The sequence below is a fragment of the Theobroma cacao genome, chromosome 4 (genome assembly GCF_053813885.1).
Source record: "Theobroma cacao isolate CCN51 chromosome 4, ASM5381388v1, whole genome shotgun sequence".
Taxonomy (NCBI): Eukaryota; Viridiplantae; Streptophyta; class Magnoliopsida; order Malvales; family Malvaceae; genus Theobroma; species Theobroma cacao.
In genome coordinates this window covers 197,501-214,392 of record NC_142642.1, presented here as the reverse complement: position 1 = coordinate 214,392, position 16,892 = coordinate 197,501, and the positions used below count along the sequence as shown (strand labels likewise).

General features: G+C 33.0%; 2 protein-coding genes across 8 annotated transcripts; both read right to left on the bottom strand.

The window, feature by feature from the left end:
* Positions 1-1,897: 1,897 nt before the first annotated feature.
* Positions 1,898-6,187, bottom strand: LOC18600678 (P-loop containing nucleoside triphosphate hydrolases superfamily protein). 7 transcript variants are annotated; one of them, XM_007031272.3, is made up of 5 exons: positions 5,947-6,187; positions 4,983-5,101; positions 4,760-4,805; positions 2,575-2,654; positions 1,898-2,451 (listed from the first exon to the last, which is right to left on the bottom strand). In XM_007031272.3, the coding sequence occupies exons 2-5, from the start codon at positions 4,999-5,001 to the stop codon at positions 2,030-2,032; spliced, it is 567 nt and encodes a 188-aa protein (XP_007031334.3). In that variant the 5' UTR covers positions 5,002-5,101; positions 5,947-6,187; the 3' UTR covers positions 1,898-2,029. The 7 variants fall into 7 exon arrangements, with proteins under 7 accessions (XP_007031334.3, XP_007031335.3, XP_007031337.3 ...); XM_007031273.3 differs by having other exon boundaries at positions 4,760-4,802; XM_007031275.3 differs by lacking the exon at positions 4,760-4,805 and having other exon boundaries at positions 5,947-6,185.
* Positions 6,188-7,330: 1,143 nt separating this feature from the next.
* On the bottom strand, positions 7,331-14,972 carry LOC18600677 (transmembrane 9 superfamily member 4-like). Its single transcript, XM_088805543.1, is given in 8 exon segments — positions 7,331-7,649; positions 7,736-7,986; positions 10,882-11,366; positions 13,363-13,519; positions 13,682-13,819; positions 13,895-14,480; positions 14,579-14,619; positions 14,729-14,972. Coding segments are annotated over 7 exon segments (1,779 nt in total). The 5' UTR covers positions 14,881-14,972; the 3' UTR covers positions 7,331-7,649; positions 7,736-7,766.
* Between the last annotated feature and the right edge of the window lie 1,920 nt (positions 14,973-16,892).

The window sequence follows — 16,892 nt, the reverse complement described above, 5'->3', positions numbered from 1 at the left end:
TGATAACGTGTTGTAAAATATAACTTTAGAAGTGTTGTGAAATATAACTTTGAAAAAGATATTAGAGAGAAGTGGTACGAATTTAAAAAGATCTTCTATTTCATTTCTTATTCCAGTCTATCAACCATCAACTACAATACCTTTATTTATAGGCACATATAGATGGAGGGAAAATGAATTTATATAAATAGAGGGGATGAACTTAGTAGATAGGAATGTACATACACTAGATGAACCTAGGAGATAGGAATGTATTAACATAAATATGTACATTGGATATGAGGAGATACATTAGATATTATGAAATACAATGGATATTCACATATATTCATAACATAAGGTAGTTTTTTGAGTTTTTCTTTAACCTTTATTTTCTCTTTATTTTTTTTTTGTGGATTTTTTATCACATTATTTTATATAGTGCTTGATTATAGATGATTATATATGTTCAAATTTTTTATTTTAATTTAGAGAAGGAGGATTCAAACTATATTCTTTGAATATGAAATCATGTCAAAATCATCGAGCCAAATGCTCGGATGACTTTTTTCTTAAAAAAAGGTTTTACTTTTAATTTTTATTTGACATCAATATTATTGTCAAATTCTTTAATTTCTTCACAATCCTATAATACCTCTCGATTTCTCTTTCATATATAGAGTTGTTTTATAAGTTTAGGGTGTTTGTAAATTTTACTTTCTACATTTTTAATGGAAACTCTTGGTAAGTAATTTATATAATGCATTGAAATGTGGGATTGGCATCCATATCCAATAGCTAACTATGACGGCTCCATGGTAAATCTTTCACTAGTACTTGTTCAACCTTAGCAATCATGGTAATTATGTTGGTATTTCATCTTAGAATCTTTTTCATCTTGATGATAATCTAAACTAATATGTCTGTCGTATACATAGTCAACAGACCTTGGAAAGAAACCACGATTCTTTTCATGTAACGTTACCTGTTTTGTAGTACACTAATGTCCCAATAAAGTGATGAAGAAACTTAATTTCAGGAAATTCAAACTAAATGGCTAGGCTTTCCTTAATCCAAGATGCTTTTGTAGGCAAGGAATTGTGCCCAAATAAGGCTGAGAAGGCCTAAACCAACACGCCGAAAGCAAGGTGTCCAGTGAAGTGACAAGCACGACGGACAGTGTGTTGGGCAAGAGCACCCAAGATGAAAATCTTGCACTAAATGCGTTGGGCAAGGGAGCTTGAGGGAGTGGCGTAGGGACCAATAAAAGGAAATCCACAATCTAAGCACGGAGACTGGTGATGCCTGCACGACAAGAACTGTATATGGGATGAGAGGTCTCATCCCCACCCTCTGTCATGGGCAAAGGTTTTGTGGGAGGTTTTTCTAGTTTAAATATTGTCAATTTGTGAATAAGGATGATTTTTTTTAGTCTTTAGAAGTACGATATTTTTAAAAATAACTTTTTTTATTTTAATTGTTTTTAATCAAAAGAAAAATGATTTTTAGACAAAATTTTCACAGGGATGTACTTAGTGGGTCTGCTTTCCTCTTTCCCTTTTACTTTTGTAGACCTCCTCCTGAAATTTTGGCATTAATCGTACCATTAAGGTTTGTAAATTTTCTAAACATCAAATGAAATTTGAGAATTTTGATAGATTGTAAAAATTTTGATTGATTAACTTTTGGACTCAAGTAATGCAGGTAGGTTTTCCGTCAATTTTAAATTTGACAGGAAGAATATGAAACGACATTCCATTTGACTTTGTGTGCCTGATGAAAACAACTACTATAAATAGAAAAAACTCAATTAGTCGACTATCAAGAGATGTTAGTCTATTAACCATGCTCAATCATTTCAAAATTTTAGAAAAGAAAAGTTTTAGTGGAATAAGGTGGCTAATAATCAACAAACCAGTTTTAACAAAGTTTTTCCTTGTTTTTTAATCAATTAATGGTAAAATTTTAATCGATTAAACATTCACATAAATGCATAATTACACATCAGGTCAAGATATGAAGGACTCCTTAAGAGTTCCTAAAAGGACTGTTAATGTATGGCTTGTTTAGACAACAACAATGCTTGTATTGTGCTTACAATGACTTGAGGGCTTAAAGTAGCATCAACCCTGAATATCCCTTCAGCATCATCTATGTGAAGTAAGTCTAGTTGAGATTGCAGAAGCGTGACTGGCATGAAATGATTCCCTTCTGCAGCTCTCTTCTCAAGCCGACCAGCAAGCACCTCAGCCTGAGCATCCAACAGAACAAACTGCACCTTACTGGCATAGCTGCCATGTTCATATGCAGCATCAGCACATCTTAGAATTTCTCTGTAATGTTTCTGCAGAGAAGAACACCCAAGTACCACAGTTTTTCCAACTACTAAGTTCTCTTTTAGAACATCCCTTAGCATTTCCAGCCACGGAATCCGATCCTCCTCTGAGAGGGGAATACCTTGGCGCATCTTTTCTGTGTATTTAAATGATTATAAACATTAAAAAACAGTAACATATTTAACCCTATAGAAGAAAAAAAAATTGACAAAATCATGAATATATGCTCAATAGTCATGTCATTGATTGCTATGTTTACCTTTATTCGATAGTGGATGGAAATCATCAGCATCAAGAAAGCTACAGTTCAAAACTTTGGCCAACATGTCACCTATTGTGCTGGTTAAAGACACAAAGCCAGTAGATGAGCATGAAGAGGATCTTAGTTTAGCAGGACATGGGAACATATGTGATGTAAACAGCTTGGGAAATCGGTGTAAATATAAAGAATGAAACAAACAAAAATTAAACAAAGCAATAAATGGGATCAACATAATCTTATTTGCATTACAGTAGTACAATATAATAATTGAATCTGCATTATAGAATAATAGAATATATTAAAAGAATTCATAGAGTACACGTAATTATTGTCAAGTCAAACTAATTACGACGAAACAGAAAAAGAAGAGAACTAACAATTGATCTAGTGGATCTTGATGATTCCATCAACATCAAAGTGCTTTCTAAACAAAAGATTTCTTGGCCTCTCAATGAAAAAAAGAAAAGATTAAGAGGTAGAAAGAGAAATTATATCATAATAAACAATGTCCCAGATTCTATATCTGAATATGACAATAGGAACAAAATCCTTCAGTCAAGTGAATGAATTAGAGTGAGATCCTAGTCATGCAACTAAAATAAACTTCAAATAAAAATCAACTATTACCTTATCAAAAATGATGTAAGAAAGTTAAGCGGAAAGAAGAGATGTTGTCACAAAATAATCATACAACTTTTGGGAAAGTTCTATTTGAAAAACCAATAATTCAAAGCAAAACATTTTTCATTATGTCAAATGTAATATCTCATTCCCTATCAATAACCATTAGACACTATATGTGCTTGTAATAGCATTTTCCTTTATTTTCTATTTACACAATATGGAAAAATCTCGACATATTGTTTTAACCCTGTTCTCCACTTTTTTCTGGGCTTGAAAATCATGGGGATTCGACTGCAAATTGTCACACCCCCACCTTCTGAAGCACGGAATGGCAATTTTAACAGTTTGAAAACGTAAACAGATTGAATATGGTTTGATACAGAATTTGTATCTACAAAATAGACAAGACTCATTTTATTGAATATATAACAGTTGCTTCAGGTAATGTACCTTAGGATTCAAGACTATATCAATTAGACTGAAACATACAACCATGTAACAGTGAAAAATTTTACAAAAAATTCAATTCCATGATCCCTTCAAATCCTATGAAAATCACATGTAGACCATAATTGCTAAAATCTCTAAACTCATCATTACTAAAAATAACATGGCGATAGAATTGTGGGTAACAATGCCATTCAAAGATCAGTACATTAAGATGCACAAAACATTCTCTTGAGCTTTTATTAAATACGCAGATTAGATACATGTTCTCCGGACAAATCATCATTTATTATCACCAAGAGATATCTAATAGGAAATTTCAAAAAGATATCAGGCATGGGTCGTGTATGGCAATGATTATGTTGTTATTGTGCGGATTTAGCCACAAATAAAAAGAGTAAGTCTACTTGCTCTTCAATGTACTATCTTCATAGGATTCTGTGTGAACAGAAAATCTCCTCTTTCTAAGATACTGCAGAAGCAAATTCCAAATAAAACCAGCGTAACAGATTCCACTTTGGCCATGAAAGAGATAAAATTTAAACCTTACCATCCAAAAGAAAATTAGAAATTACTAGCAAGGTATCATTGCGGAAAAATTGTCATATATAATGGGCAAGGGAAGAAGGGTGAAGAGCATAGCATAATTATCCAAAACATTCATTTCATGGACGGCAGCTACCTACACATGATCATTTTAATGAAAGTTTATCACAAATAGACAACAAATTCATCATTAAGATTCCATTTTATTGACTTTTCATATTTTCCTTTTGTTTTAATTTTTTAATTTTTTTTTTACTTTTTAGCCATTTTTTTAGAAAGAAAAAATTACAAATAATAATAGTATCAACAAATGAAATCTAAATTAATAGATAATTTTTCTTTTTGTACAAATAAATATGTGAAGAGATCAAGAAACTTAAATGAGGCAAAGAGAACTTCTTAGTTTTAGCTTTTACTGCATTTTAGACAAATGGTACACAATGTAAAGGTGATCATTATGAATGACAAATTACACACAAAAAAATAAAGGGAACATGTTGCATGAGTTTCAACACTTCTAAGTTCCATGTGCGACAAGCAATTCAGGAGGGGATAAAACGCTTACGATTTTCCAGCTCCACTAACACCCATAATCACAACAACTTTTCCTACTAAGAGAAATAAAGAAAATATTAAGGCATTGCATAAACAGCTAAACGAGAACAAGGACTAAAATGAACTGAAGGAAGGAATTAGATATAAAATGAAAATTTGAATTTGATACCACAATGAGTTCCAATTATAGCATCAATCTCAACTCAAAGTATAGCAATATCAGATAAAATTACCTTTGTGATCAGAAGCCATATTAAGTGGGACAATATACAATCTTTTAGCGACAACAGGTGGAAATTTTAAAAGTCAACAGTAAGACGGATCCTTCCTTCACTAAGAAAAGACGGTTACTCTGCAATTTTCAAACACGAGAAAAAACAAACATTATGATCCAACTAGAGAGAGTAGCATTTTAGAAAACTCTACTTGCTAGCTTCAAACATAGAAAAGGAATAAATGATAAAAGAAACTGACAAAGTCCAAAATTCATTTATCATCAACTACAAACTCCATCATTTACAGTACTAAGTTTAGCTTTTAATTAAATATATTCTTTCCTATGCTAGAAAACAGTAAGATACCAACCATTTAATCCCTAATCCAAATATTTTCTTAGCAAAATGACACTCAGATTTTGTAAATGCTGGCCAGGACACAATCACATACCTAAACTCTATTGAAAAACGCAACTCTGTACTTTTTTTTTTTATATTCATTTGAAAACTTCTGCTGCCCAAATTACAGTTCTCAGTTAGCAATTTAATATTAAAATTACCATATCATCCTTCTTTTCAATTGAAATTAACACTTTACCATTCCAACTCTCATACTCGCAATTGCTATTGTTTACATCTCTACCCCTAACAGCCTATCAAATTTTCAAGTCAACCAATCATTATGAACGAAATCAAATTCAAATGAGCATTTTGATAAAATTAAATCAAAATCAAAAGTCATATTTCCATGTCACATGAAATGAATATATCAAAACCAGAGCATCTGAGCATTTAGTTTGATGGTATATACATACATCCTGTGTCGAAAGAGCTAAGTTTCAATCCCATTTCCTCATATCAAATATATATATAAATATATATATATATATATATGTATATCAAAACGAGAAGAATAACAGTAATAAAAAGAAGTGATATATTTGGTATATAGTTAGGAGGAAAGAGAGGGTAAAGCAGTTACCAAATACTTATCGGATTGGAATGAGGTTACTTTAAATTTCAGTTGGGTTGTCGCCGGATATAGAGGCGGTAATAAGAGGAGAGAGATTGGTTTAGTATTCTCCTCCCAACGACTTGACTTGGCTCTAGCCTCTCCACTCCAGGACAGCTTTGGTTGGTGGAACTGGAAAAATACTTGTATTTCTGTTTTCAAAAGCAAAAGAATGGATGAAGGGGAGAAAATTGGTGTTTTGAAGCTGATAATCTATTTTTACGGTACCTTTGGTAGTTAAAATGTAACGTGATCGTTAGTAACGTAATTATAAAACAAATAATATTATAATATTTAATATATAAATAAAATAATAATTAAAATGTAAAAAATATAATATTATAATTTTTTATTTATAAGTATTTTATTTAAAATATAATATTAATTTTTAAAATTATTTTTATTTATTAAAACAAAAATTTAATATATTTATAATTTTTATTATTAATTTTTATATAATATTATTTCTTAAATATATTTTTAATATCATATATTTTATTTTTATTTTTATTATAATATTATATTTTTATTTTTATTTTTTTAATATAAATTTTTATATTATATATTTTTTAAAATTTTTTACTTATATTATATAAATTTTAATTTTTTATTTTAATTTCTAATTTTTATATTATATATTTTATTTTAATATTTTTTACTTATATTTTAATATTATAAAATATTTTTTATAAAATAATAAAATTAAAAAAAAATAACGTTAATAATATTACAGAATGCAATGTAACGTGATTGCATTAATTTTAGATTATAATCACATTATATCTCTTAACTATAATGTAATTATATTATAATATTATATTATAATGATCTGTTATAAAATAAATATTTTAATATAATTTAATTAAACACATTACAAAAAATATATTTTCACTTCTCTCATGCTAAGCTACCTTAAGGTAGATCCTTGTACTTTCGCTCACGTATACAGTCCTAAGTAGAGCACATAGCCGACCACATTTTGCAACTACAGCTACTCACACAAATCTTTTATTATATCACAAAAATCCTTTTTCTTTTATATTTTATAAACAAAATAGTTTGTGATTTTTACAAGTTGTAAAGACAATTGCGTTAAAATTTTATAAAATAAAAAAAAAGTCGATTTGCCAGCTAAATTAATTATGATTCATCTGTTACCACTTAATATTTTGACGTTGTGATCGAACCATGCAAAAATCACATGCAACCTACCAATCCACATGTTTTAATTTCAATTTCAAGAAATTAAATTATTTTTAACTAAATGGTTTCAGAGATTTCATGTCAAAAACCCGGCCTTCGTTGTTCCCAACTGGTGTTCACTCTGAATCACTTCCCAAAACCTTGAGCAACATAGAGATTGCAATATGTTACTAATTTTAGAGCTAACATGGTGAAGATGAACAATTCATTCGGGTTTACATGTATAACAGCACCAAGTTATTCCTAAAGCATCCTAATATTCAGTATGATACTCCCCAATATAAAAATTAAAAACAAAAATAAAAGGAATTGTTGAGTCGTGTAATGAGTCAACTCAGAAATACAAGTTTCTGTTGGCATCTGGTTGTCGTAATCAAATAAGGTGACCCTACATGATTCATATTTCATACAACATTGCAATATCCCTTGGCAGCAAACATGGGCTGAAGCACATTGTCCCAATCTGCTCTCTGTAATATGAAAGAAGCTCCAATCATCATTATAAATCCTAAAACAAACTAAGGGAATGCTTCCCATAAAGCAAATATAAACATACCTCTAGTAAACAGGGAACACCGTCCATCTTCCTACTCACACTTGATAGAACGGTAAATGTGACGAACAAAGAACAGAGAAGCACGGAAGCCAATGGCCCCAAGCATGAGGAAGAAACCATAACAAATGCACGCCATGCACCCAAAGAAGAATGAGGTTTGCATGAAGCCTGACATGTCTGATCGTGCATTGTAGGAATACAAACAGTAGGCATATATGAACAACCCGGTAGACCCACCACAAAGGAAGGACCTAACAGACCAAAGAGAACGACAGTTTTAGACCAGCTGATTATTGAAAACAGACCCATCTGAGATGCTACCGAAATGCCAGTTAGTCATAAAATTAATTTATATTACTAATTCCAGAAACGATCCAAGATAGACTTAAAAATGATAGTAACTTGATGCCCATGCAAAAATGACAACTTTCCACAGGTGTTTACACCCTCTCCTAGCAAATTTGAGTAAAGTTTCAGCAATGAAAGTGGATTTCCAGGCTATTTTATATGCTTTGAATCTTCACTTGGTCTGACATAAGCAGATTAACTCAGGAATTGAGGAGTCAAAATGTTATCAGTAATCAGATCCAAGGTGAGATGAGGCAAAGATTCACTCAAATGCCTCCTATTCAGGCCTAGAGGTTTGATCTAGCAAAGATTAGAGCTTACTCCATAGAATATGCATAAATGAGAACAGGAATAATAAGTTTAAGGCATTGTCCAATAAGTTTGAATAGTGTGCCAAGATTATCATGTGACACCACCTAAAGCCATGACCATCAGTGATACATCATCATGATACTATCTGCTATCCCTTTTAATAACACAAGAAAGCATCCATAGGCCCAAGCAAAGATAGAACACAAGCAACACATTTGCAAAATAACCCTCACTCAACCACCCAAAAGAAATGAAGAAAAAAATGTGCACAATCTCCGATGAAGATGAACCACTGTAATTTAAAAGAATGAAGCTCCTAGTGGAACTCTAGAATTACAGTGCTCCATACTACATCTCAAACTGAATTTTTTGTTTCTTTTCTCTTTTCTCTTTTTTCATTCTTTGTTTGTTTTGGTACTACCTCAAGACTGGTTGACATTAATATACCGACATCCAAATTCTACAGACTAATTTATTTATGAACTTCTCAAATTCATAGAAGACAAAACAACCACCACGAGCTGACAAAAGCAATTTCACCCTTAAACTAGGACATTAGTATCGCAAGAAGATCATACATAAATGCTCCAACATCACATTATTTTACCTTTCCAACTCTCCCTCCCTGATAATTACTTATATAATTCAGACATAAGAACACGGTTGATGCTTCAGCCCAATAGGCCCAATTTAAATTCTATCACTTTCCCGTAGTGGAGGTGTTGAAAAATCACATGTGCATTAGAGGGAATACAGACTGCCACCTTACTTTGTTGCAATCATCTAGAAATAGAATCACATCAAGCAGCAGTCATGTTCTTTAGCCAATAAAAGGTCAGGATACTAATAGAGCCCCTGTACTTTCCCAAATTTCCCAAATAAGCCCCTATTACTCTATTGTATTCAATTGAGCTCTTAAAGTACTATTTTTGTTTAATTAAACCTTTACTTTTTATGGCAACCGTTAAAGTCAATTACATCTACCATGTCAGCATCCGCATGATCATTATCATTTCCACATTAGCATACACGTGTAAAAATATGAAAATTCATGCTGTGAAGATGCTTACATCATGTAACTCTAACTTACATGGCATGTCATATCAGCATATATAGAGGCCTTACTTTGCCATGTAGATGTTGATGAGGTAGAAATAATGACCATGCAGATATTGACATGGCAAAGATAATGGATTTTAACAGCTTCCATCCAAATAAGGGCTCAATTAAACAAAAATAACACTTTAAAGGCTCTAGGTACAACAGAAGGATAGGATGGCCTTTTTAGTATTTTAGCCAATAAAAAATAAGTATGTTAGATGCATAATGGTCTCTTTTAGAGTAGCACACTCCAACTAGTAACATGGATCTCATCCATTAGTCTTTTTTTTTTTTTTGTACACTAAACAATAAAATGGGTGTCTAGAAGAAAAATAGACTCTTTTGCAATAAGCATGATTAGTCAATTTTTTACTCTCCAAGGACTAGTTTTAAGGATGCCATTATGTGCACCATAAGGAATACAAATTGCCATCTTATCTTGTACTAGCACTACAAAACAAAATGGGTGGCTAAAAGAAAAGTAAACACCTCTCTCTTATTGAAAAAGTAAACACCTCTTCTGCAGTAACCATTCTCAAGGTCTCCAGGGACTAGTAATTAGGCTGTCATTATGTGCATCTTCAACTATTTTAAGAATGCTCCATTGTATTGTTCACTTAAAGATAATCAAGGTTATTTTCAGGTTTTAACTAATGCAGATTGACTGGATATCCATCTAATGAAGGATTTACTACAGGGCATTTTGTGTTAGAGGCAACTAACTGTCTTGGAAAAGTAAGAAAAAAACCATCAATCAAGATCAGGGGTTGCGTCAAAGTATTGAGCTTGGCAATACCACTTATTAGTTGCTTTGGTTGAAATACATGTTGGAGGAGCTTGATTTCCAACAACATATCGTACGACTAGTGTAATAATCAAGCAGCCATTAATAGCATACATGCAATAATCAAATATGTTCTTCCTACACTTTTCATTACATTATCATAAGACAGCTCTATCGTCACATTTTAGGAGACCGTTTGCAGATCTACAAAAAGCTTATCAACTACACAGTAGAAAGAATAGTAGCACTTGGCAACTTGGGTTGTGTTTCTCACATTTGAGGATTATACAAATGTAGAATTTCATTCAGAATTATAGAGGAGAAAAGGACAATTAGGACACAAATATCAACAATCCACCTATATATCAAAAGAAATTATGCACATTATAACTAAAAGATAAGTATGCACACACAGGCTAACAAACAAACAAACAAAATAAAGTACTTGAGCTTAGTAGAACAATGTTTCAAAATATGAGAAATTTTAAAATATTCTTCAAGCAACCATCTATATGTATGCTCCTATATGTTGCTCATGCCCACTTGCAAACGCATGTGTTTTTTAAAATATGCATATCAGAAAGCCAAAAGCAAAACATACCTCCACCACCACTCATGGTCTTCAGCAGCAAGTTGAAAATAAGTCAAAGCAACAGTGATAAAAGCCGTGACAATCAAGAGAATGATAACGACAATAAACAGGATGCTGTATATGGTGTAGATCCTATGTCCCCACACACTGGCAAATATGTAGTAAAGTTCAATATAGATAGCACTGAACGGCAAGAACCCTGCCATTGCCATCTGAGGAAGAGTTTTGCAGTACCAAGGCAACGGTGGAATCTCTCTGGGGTATTTTGTGGTGCGACAAGGGGCTTGAAACTCTGCCTTGCTATTTTTCCCAGCAATACCTCCTAATACTAATAGAGGAGATGTGACTAGAGCCCATATGAGAAAAATCACTACAATAGTTCCAAATGGCAATGCTGCAGTGGTTTTATAAGCAATTGCAACAGTGTTGAGAAAGCAAAATGTGATAAAAAGAGGTCCACAAAACAAGCCTCCAGTCAGTAATAAGTTTCTCACCTGTCATGACAAAGGTAGAAATAGTCATTACATTTGGCCAAAAAGATATTCAATTTTAGAAAGACATTTTCACTTTAAGTACTATTATAAAATGAGGAGGCTAGCATGTTTTAGTTCCAAGTTCCTACTTTCTGTTATTGTTCTCTTGCAGGGAGGAGAAAATGGAATTAAAATAAGGAACTGCTTGATTGCCACCGCATGATGCTTAGATTAAAACTATAGCAACCCTAAAATCAGCTTCTAGAAAGAGCATTGTAAGACTCAAAGACAATGAAGCAATTCAAATTTTGAGAGCATTCACCTTCAATAGTAGTTAAGGAACTAAAATTCATTCATGCTGACAAAAATAGGGTAATTCTGCTTTGATATCAATAAATATAAGCTTCAATCTCTAAATACTAGCCTCCTCTCATGCTTTTCTAAGTCCAAATGCACATTATAATAGCATATCATTCAGAGACAATTTTTTCCATTTTCTCTTTTTCATAAAAACCAAAATTGTGAGAGAACATAGAATGTTTACATAGGCAAGCAGAATGGAATTCCTGGAATTCTTTCGCATTAGGGCTTTTTGGTAACACTGAAGATTGAGTATTCTCACTCATGGAAAATTATTTGGGATTATAACATATTTGTTTAGTTTAATGACCCTAACATGATATGAATAGTTAGAAGCCCAAGACAGATACCAACCTGGTAAGGTAAACAAGTCATTAGGTCTACTAATCAGCAGTCAATTAATTGAGCAAACAATCTTTTTTATACGTATAAAATATCTTACCCATATACCTCCAATGTGCCATAAGGCTTCAATTGAATAGAACATTAATAGGTATTTAAGGGTGCCTATTAGTATTTAGTTTAAATCAGATGACTAGTTATGACTTGGTTGAGTGAGGCCAAGTACAAGAGAATCATCTTAGAATTATAAATAACGCAATTCAATTCACATTAGAATGTTTCAAAATGTTAAAAGAGTTACTTTAGAAAGATTTGTAAAAGTAGGGGGCAAGTACAAAATGGATTGTCCTAAAGATGATTGTGGGAAATATTTTATAAAGTCAGGCTCTTACGTCCTTAAAAGTGGGTGAACTTACCCCCATCATCCTTGGTGTACATTAAAAATAAAGAGGAACTCCTACACCTCCTTAATTCTTGGTTGTTGGTTGTTCCTTGATACTTAATTGAACTTACGGCTGTGATTCCCATGTTAGTTAAGTCTTAGTCTCAAGAGTTTGGTTGTAATTGTGCTCATCAGCTACTCCTAACAAATCTCCTAACTTCCCTCCCCCACCACACTTCAAAAAACACACACACACCGAGAACAGAAACATTTTATTTGGCTTGACCAGCTGGGCAATTTATGTTTAGTGAAAAGGATGATGACTATTATAAACGAGAAAAAGATTCCTGAAAATGTAATATCGCATTTCTTTCTCTCACCTCTAAACCAAGGCTTTGCTTGGTCAAGGGGAAAAGTGGGAGGATGGAAAGGGCTGAGTCAAAAATTGGAAAGAAAATATTTTCACTAGTGCCTGGTAAGAGAGAAAAGTGAGAGGAAACAAAATAGGAGATATTAGCATTTTCCTTCCTTATACACAAAAACAAATCATTCCAAATTGAAATGATTAGAGGAGAGAAAATGGGAGAAGTGTGAGTTAAGTGTTGCACATTTACAATATTTTCCATCATTTTCTTAGAGTAACCTTGTTATCTTAACTTACAAAGGTATAATGGTAAAATTATATAATTTTCATTTTCTTCCCTTTCATTTTTCAACTCTACCAAGAATGGATGGGAAAAAAGGTCATTTTTCCTATCCACTTTTCCATCTTTCCTACGAAGCATACCAATTGAAAGAAAAAAACATGTTTTCCATCTTTTCACTTTTCCCCTCTTTTTCCATCTTTCCATTTCTCTATCCGCCTACAAAGCAAAGCCTAAAGCGAAAATAATTTATGTAAAGGAAACAGCAAAAGAGACCAGTCTTACATACCCAATTTGTTCCTTCTAGCTGACAATAGAAAGAGGCAGTAGTGTAGCCAGCAATGCCAGAAGTAAGTGCATAAATGACAACCAGAGCAGTGAACAAAGCTCCTCGATTATATGGATAAAAGACCCCAACTAGAGCGAGGATAAAAATGAAAATTGTACTGGAAAAGAATGCAAACAAGTAGATAGTTACCAAATTACTCAGAAACAGAAAGCCAAAAGTAAATTTTTAGGGAATGACAAATTTAGCTAAACACTTCTCTCCCCTTTTTTTCTTTCTTTTGTATGGAGAATAACCATTGACTACTTTGGGTGATACTCACAGAGTAAAGAGCTGGGTGCCAGAACCAAGAGCCGCTGCAAACAAAGACTTGTGCTTTGGGTACCTGAACACATCACCATGAATGTACTTCCACCCAGTCTCCTCCTGGTCATCTGCTGATTCCTCGTCATGTGCATACCTATTAAAGAAGAAATACAGGATCATGTGATTTGAATAAAATATGGATTGGCATGCATCAAAACGCGGGGCTTACTTGACGAAATCATTCTTAAGGACTCGCATAAGAATGGTAGCAAGGAAACCAGTCAATAGCAGAACGGTGACACATCAATTGATAATTGAGAACCAGTGGATTTCTAAGTGGTGTGGCAACGAAGAAGATAGCGAGTACTTGTCCATCCTCTTCTCAAACGGAGTTTCCGTTTCCTTCCATTTAACAGTGTACATGAAATCCACATTGACTTGTTCATCTTCGGTGAGGTCCACAAGGGCGTTGGGATCAGATTGCACAGTAATCTCAATGACACGATCCTTGTTGTAAAGGATCTCGAATATGAGATGCTTAAAGAGATAATATTTGTACTCGCTGGGATCAACCTTCCCTTCCTTATCAACTTTCCCTAAGAAACCCCAAATGGGGAGGTCGTCGTAATACATTTGGAAGTAATAGTCTTTTGAAACTGCACTTCGGAACTTGGCGACTTCTTCCTTTGTCAACTTCTTTTTGCAGGCAATCTCAGCCTCTTTGTCATTCAAAAAGTCAAGTTTGTAAGGGGCACTCACTAATCGATCTCCATTCAACACTTCGCCGAGAGCTTCATTCTTTTCCTTCACGGGGGCTGCACAAGCTCAAATTGTTTAGTTACAACACTCTCAACAAATAATTTTGATTTATTTATAAACATTAAAAATGCTCGAATAGCTGTTGGACGCAAACTTGATGAACAGAATGGAAAATCGAAATAACGGTATGTCTCACTGTTAAAGAAAACAAACGACAAAGTTGAGGTAGATCAGCAAACAAAAGCAATCGAGAAGGAAATGTATTCAATTCCAAGTTCGAGATCCGAAAGAAAGGAAGCAATACCTGGGATTGTGGAAGGGACCTACTTTATTGGCGTAGAGAGGAACTTCAGCTCCAGCTTTGTAACGATGATCAGAAGCACTGGATCTCACCTGGGGTACGCCGCAGAGGCTGAGAACGATCAGCGCTACCAAACACGCCCTTATTCTCTCCATTCCCTCACCAAGAGTCCAGAGATCAAGTTTCTGCAAAAACGTGTTGGGGTCTCGGTCGGAAGGAAAGGGGACAACTTTTATTCTAGTATTTATTTTATTTTATTTTTATATTTTATAGCAAAGTGTATGACTGACACCAACTAGTTACAAGTCCTAAAGAGTGAGAAGCAATCCACACCATCTCTAACCAAAGGATAAGGACCGCACAACCAGTAGTCGTTCGAAACTTACACACACGCCAAACCTCGGGGCCTAAGGTTCTTCCCCTTTTTTTTTTTTTTTAATAAACATATCTTTGTTTCGCAAAAACGAAAATAAAACCGAATATTTCAAATTATTGAAAGCAGCAATTTCTCGTTGCCACTTTTCTTGGATATAAAATTTTTGTTTCTGACACTTTCGCACTAAGTGAATACTGTTTATGTATAAAGAAATGATAATAAATAAAATTTATAAATTTAATTAATTTATGACTTTAAAATAATATAAATTAATTAAAATAATAATGAAGAAAAAATATTTAATTGATTATTAAATATTTCAAAGTAAAATAAAAAGAATTTTAATCAACACACAAAATATTATCCAAATATGAAGATTCAGAAAAGAAAAAGAAATTAGATCTAATATTTACTTAGTATTATATATTGGCTTTTTGTGCTACATGGTGAGTGTTATAATTTTTATTTTAGTTTTGAAAATTATAAATTGTTTGATCAAATGTATGATTTTATCAATTTAATGTATATTACAAACTTTTATAAATATATTTAAAACGAAAGAAAGAAAGAAAAAACAGAAAAGTACATCAATTAATAACTTTGGTTTAAAATGTATGTCATAGAGGATAAAGATATTTTATAAAAATGTATCTTTCCTTTCCAATTAATAACATTTATTTTTAGATTCATACTTATGATTATGTTTTTGTATCATGATAATTACGATTTTATCTGTTTTACTGTCTACTCCATATATATTATTTTCGAGATAACAATAACATTCACAGCTTTAAGTCTAACTTGTGTATTCAAGTGTTAATTAGAAAATGATTTTTATTGGTGGGAGCATACGGCTCGAATCCATAGTTAGTTTTGTCTTAAACCAATTAGGGTCACATATATTCTCGTTACTAAGTCTATCTATTGGCAGGTTCGTGAAAACGGCAAAGTAATTGCGGAAAGATTGATCTCAGCTGGGTACAACTCCGGCCAATCTAACCCCATAAGTAATGCACCCATATTTGGTAGAGGATAAGGTGATGGAAAGATACAAGGAAAGTAAGAATACAGCCACAGTTGGAGGATCCGAAGCGTGCACCATGCACAAGACTGGGAGAAAAGCTAACTCGTGATATCAAAGTAGGGTCGATAAAGGCAGGGTAAAACAAACAAATCCAAGGCCATTCTTAAGTTCTGCCAGTTCTGATTATATTTTAGTTACTGATGAGGGGAGCCTGAGGGCTTTTTAGAAATACAATCTTATAAAGACAATAAATGTTAGTTGGATTCAATGCAAGAAGAAATGAATTCTTTGCGGAAAAATTGCACCTATGTCCTATGAGTTGGTTAAGCTTTCAAAAGGTAAGAAACCATTAAAGAACAAATGGGGCATCAGGCTGAAAAAAGATGATGAAAATACAAAGCTCTTTCATTGGTGAAAGGCTTGGGTCACGAAAAGGGCATTGATTTTGATAAGATCTTCTTTCCAGTTGTGAAGATAAGTTTCACCCGAGTTGTAGCCAGTTTGAACTTTGAGATTAATCAACGTGACATAAAGATTGCATTTTTTGCATGATAACTTGCATGTGGAGATTTATATGAAGCAATTAGAGGGTTTTGAAGTGAAAGAGAAAAAACACTTGGTGTGCAAATTGAAAAAGAGTCTGCATGATTTGAAGCAGACCCGAGACAGTGGAACAAGAAGTTTGATTTGTTTCATGATGACTCAAGAGTGCACGATGACATCTTTAGATCCTTGCGTTTACATTAAAATATTCTCTAATGATAAAT

Bases quoted from the DNA above. Each gene is read 5' to 3' on its own strand.
- LOC18600678 (XM_018118614.2), bottom strand. From the start codon at position 2,809: ATGTTGATCCCATTTATTGCTTTGTTTAATTTTTGTTTGTTTCATTCT. The intron at 2,452-2,574 runs GTAAACATAGCA...TTAAATACACAG, and splicing joins CCATCCACTATCGAATAAAG to AAAAGATGCGCCAAGGTATT.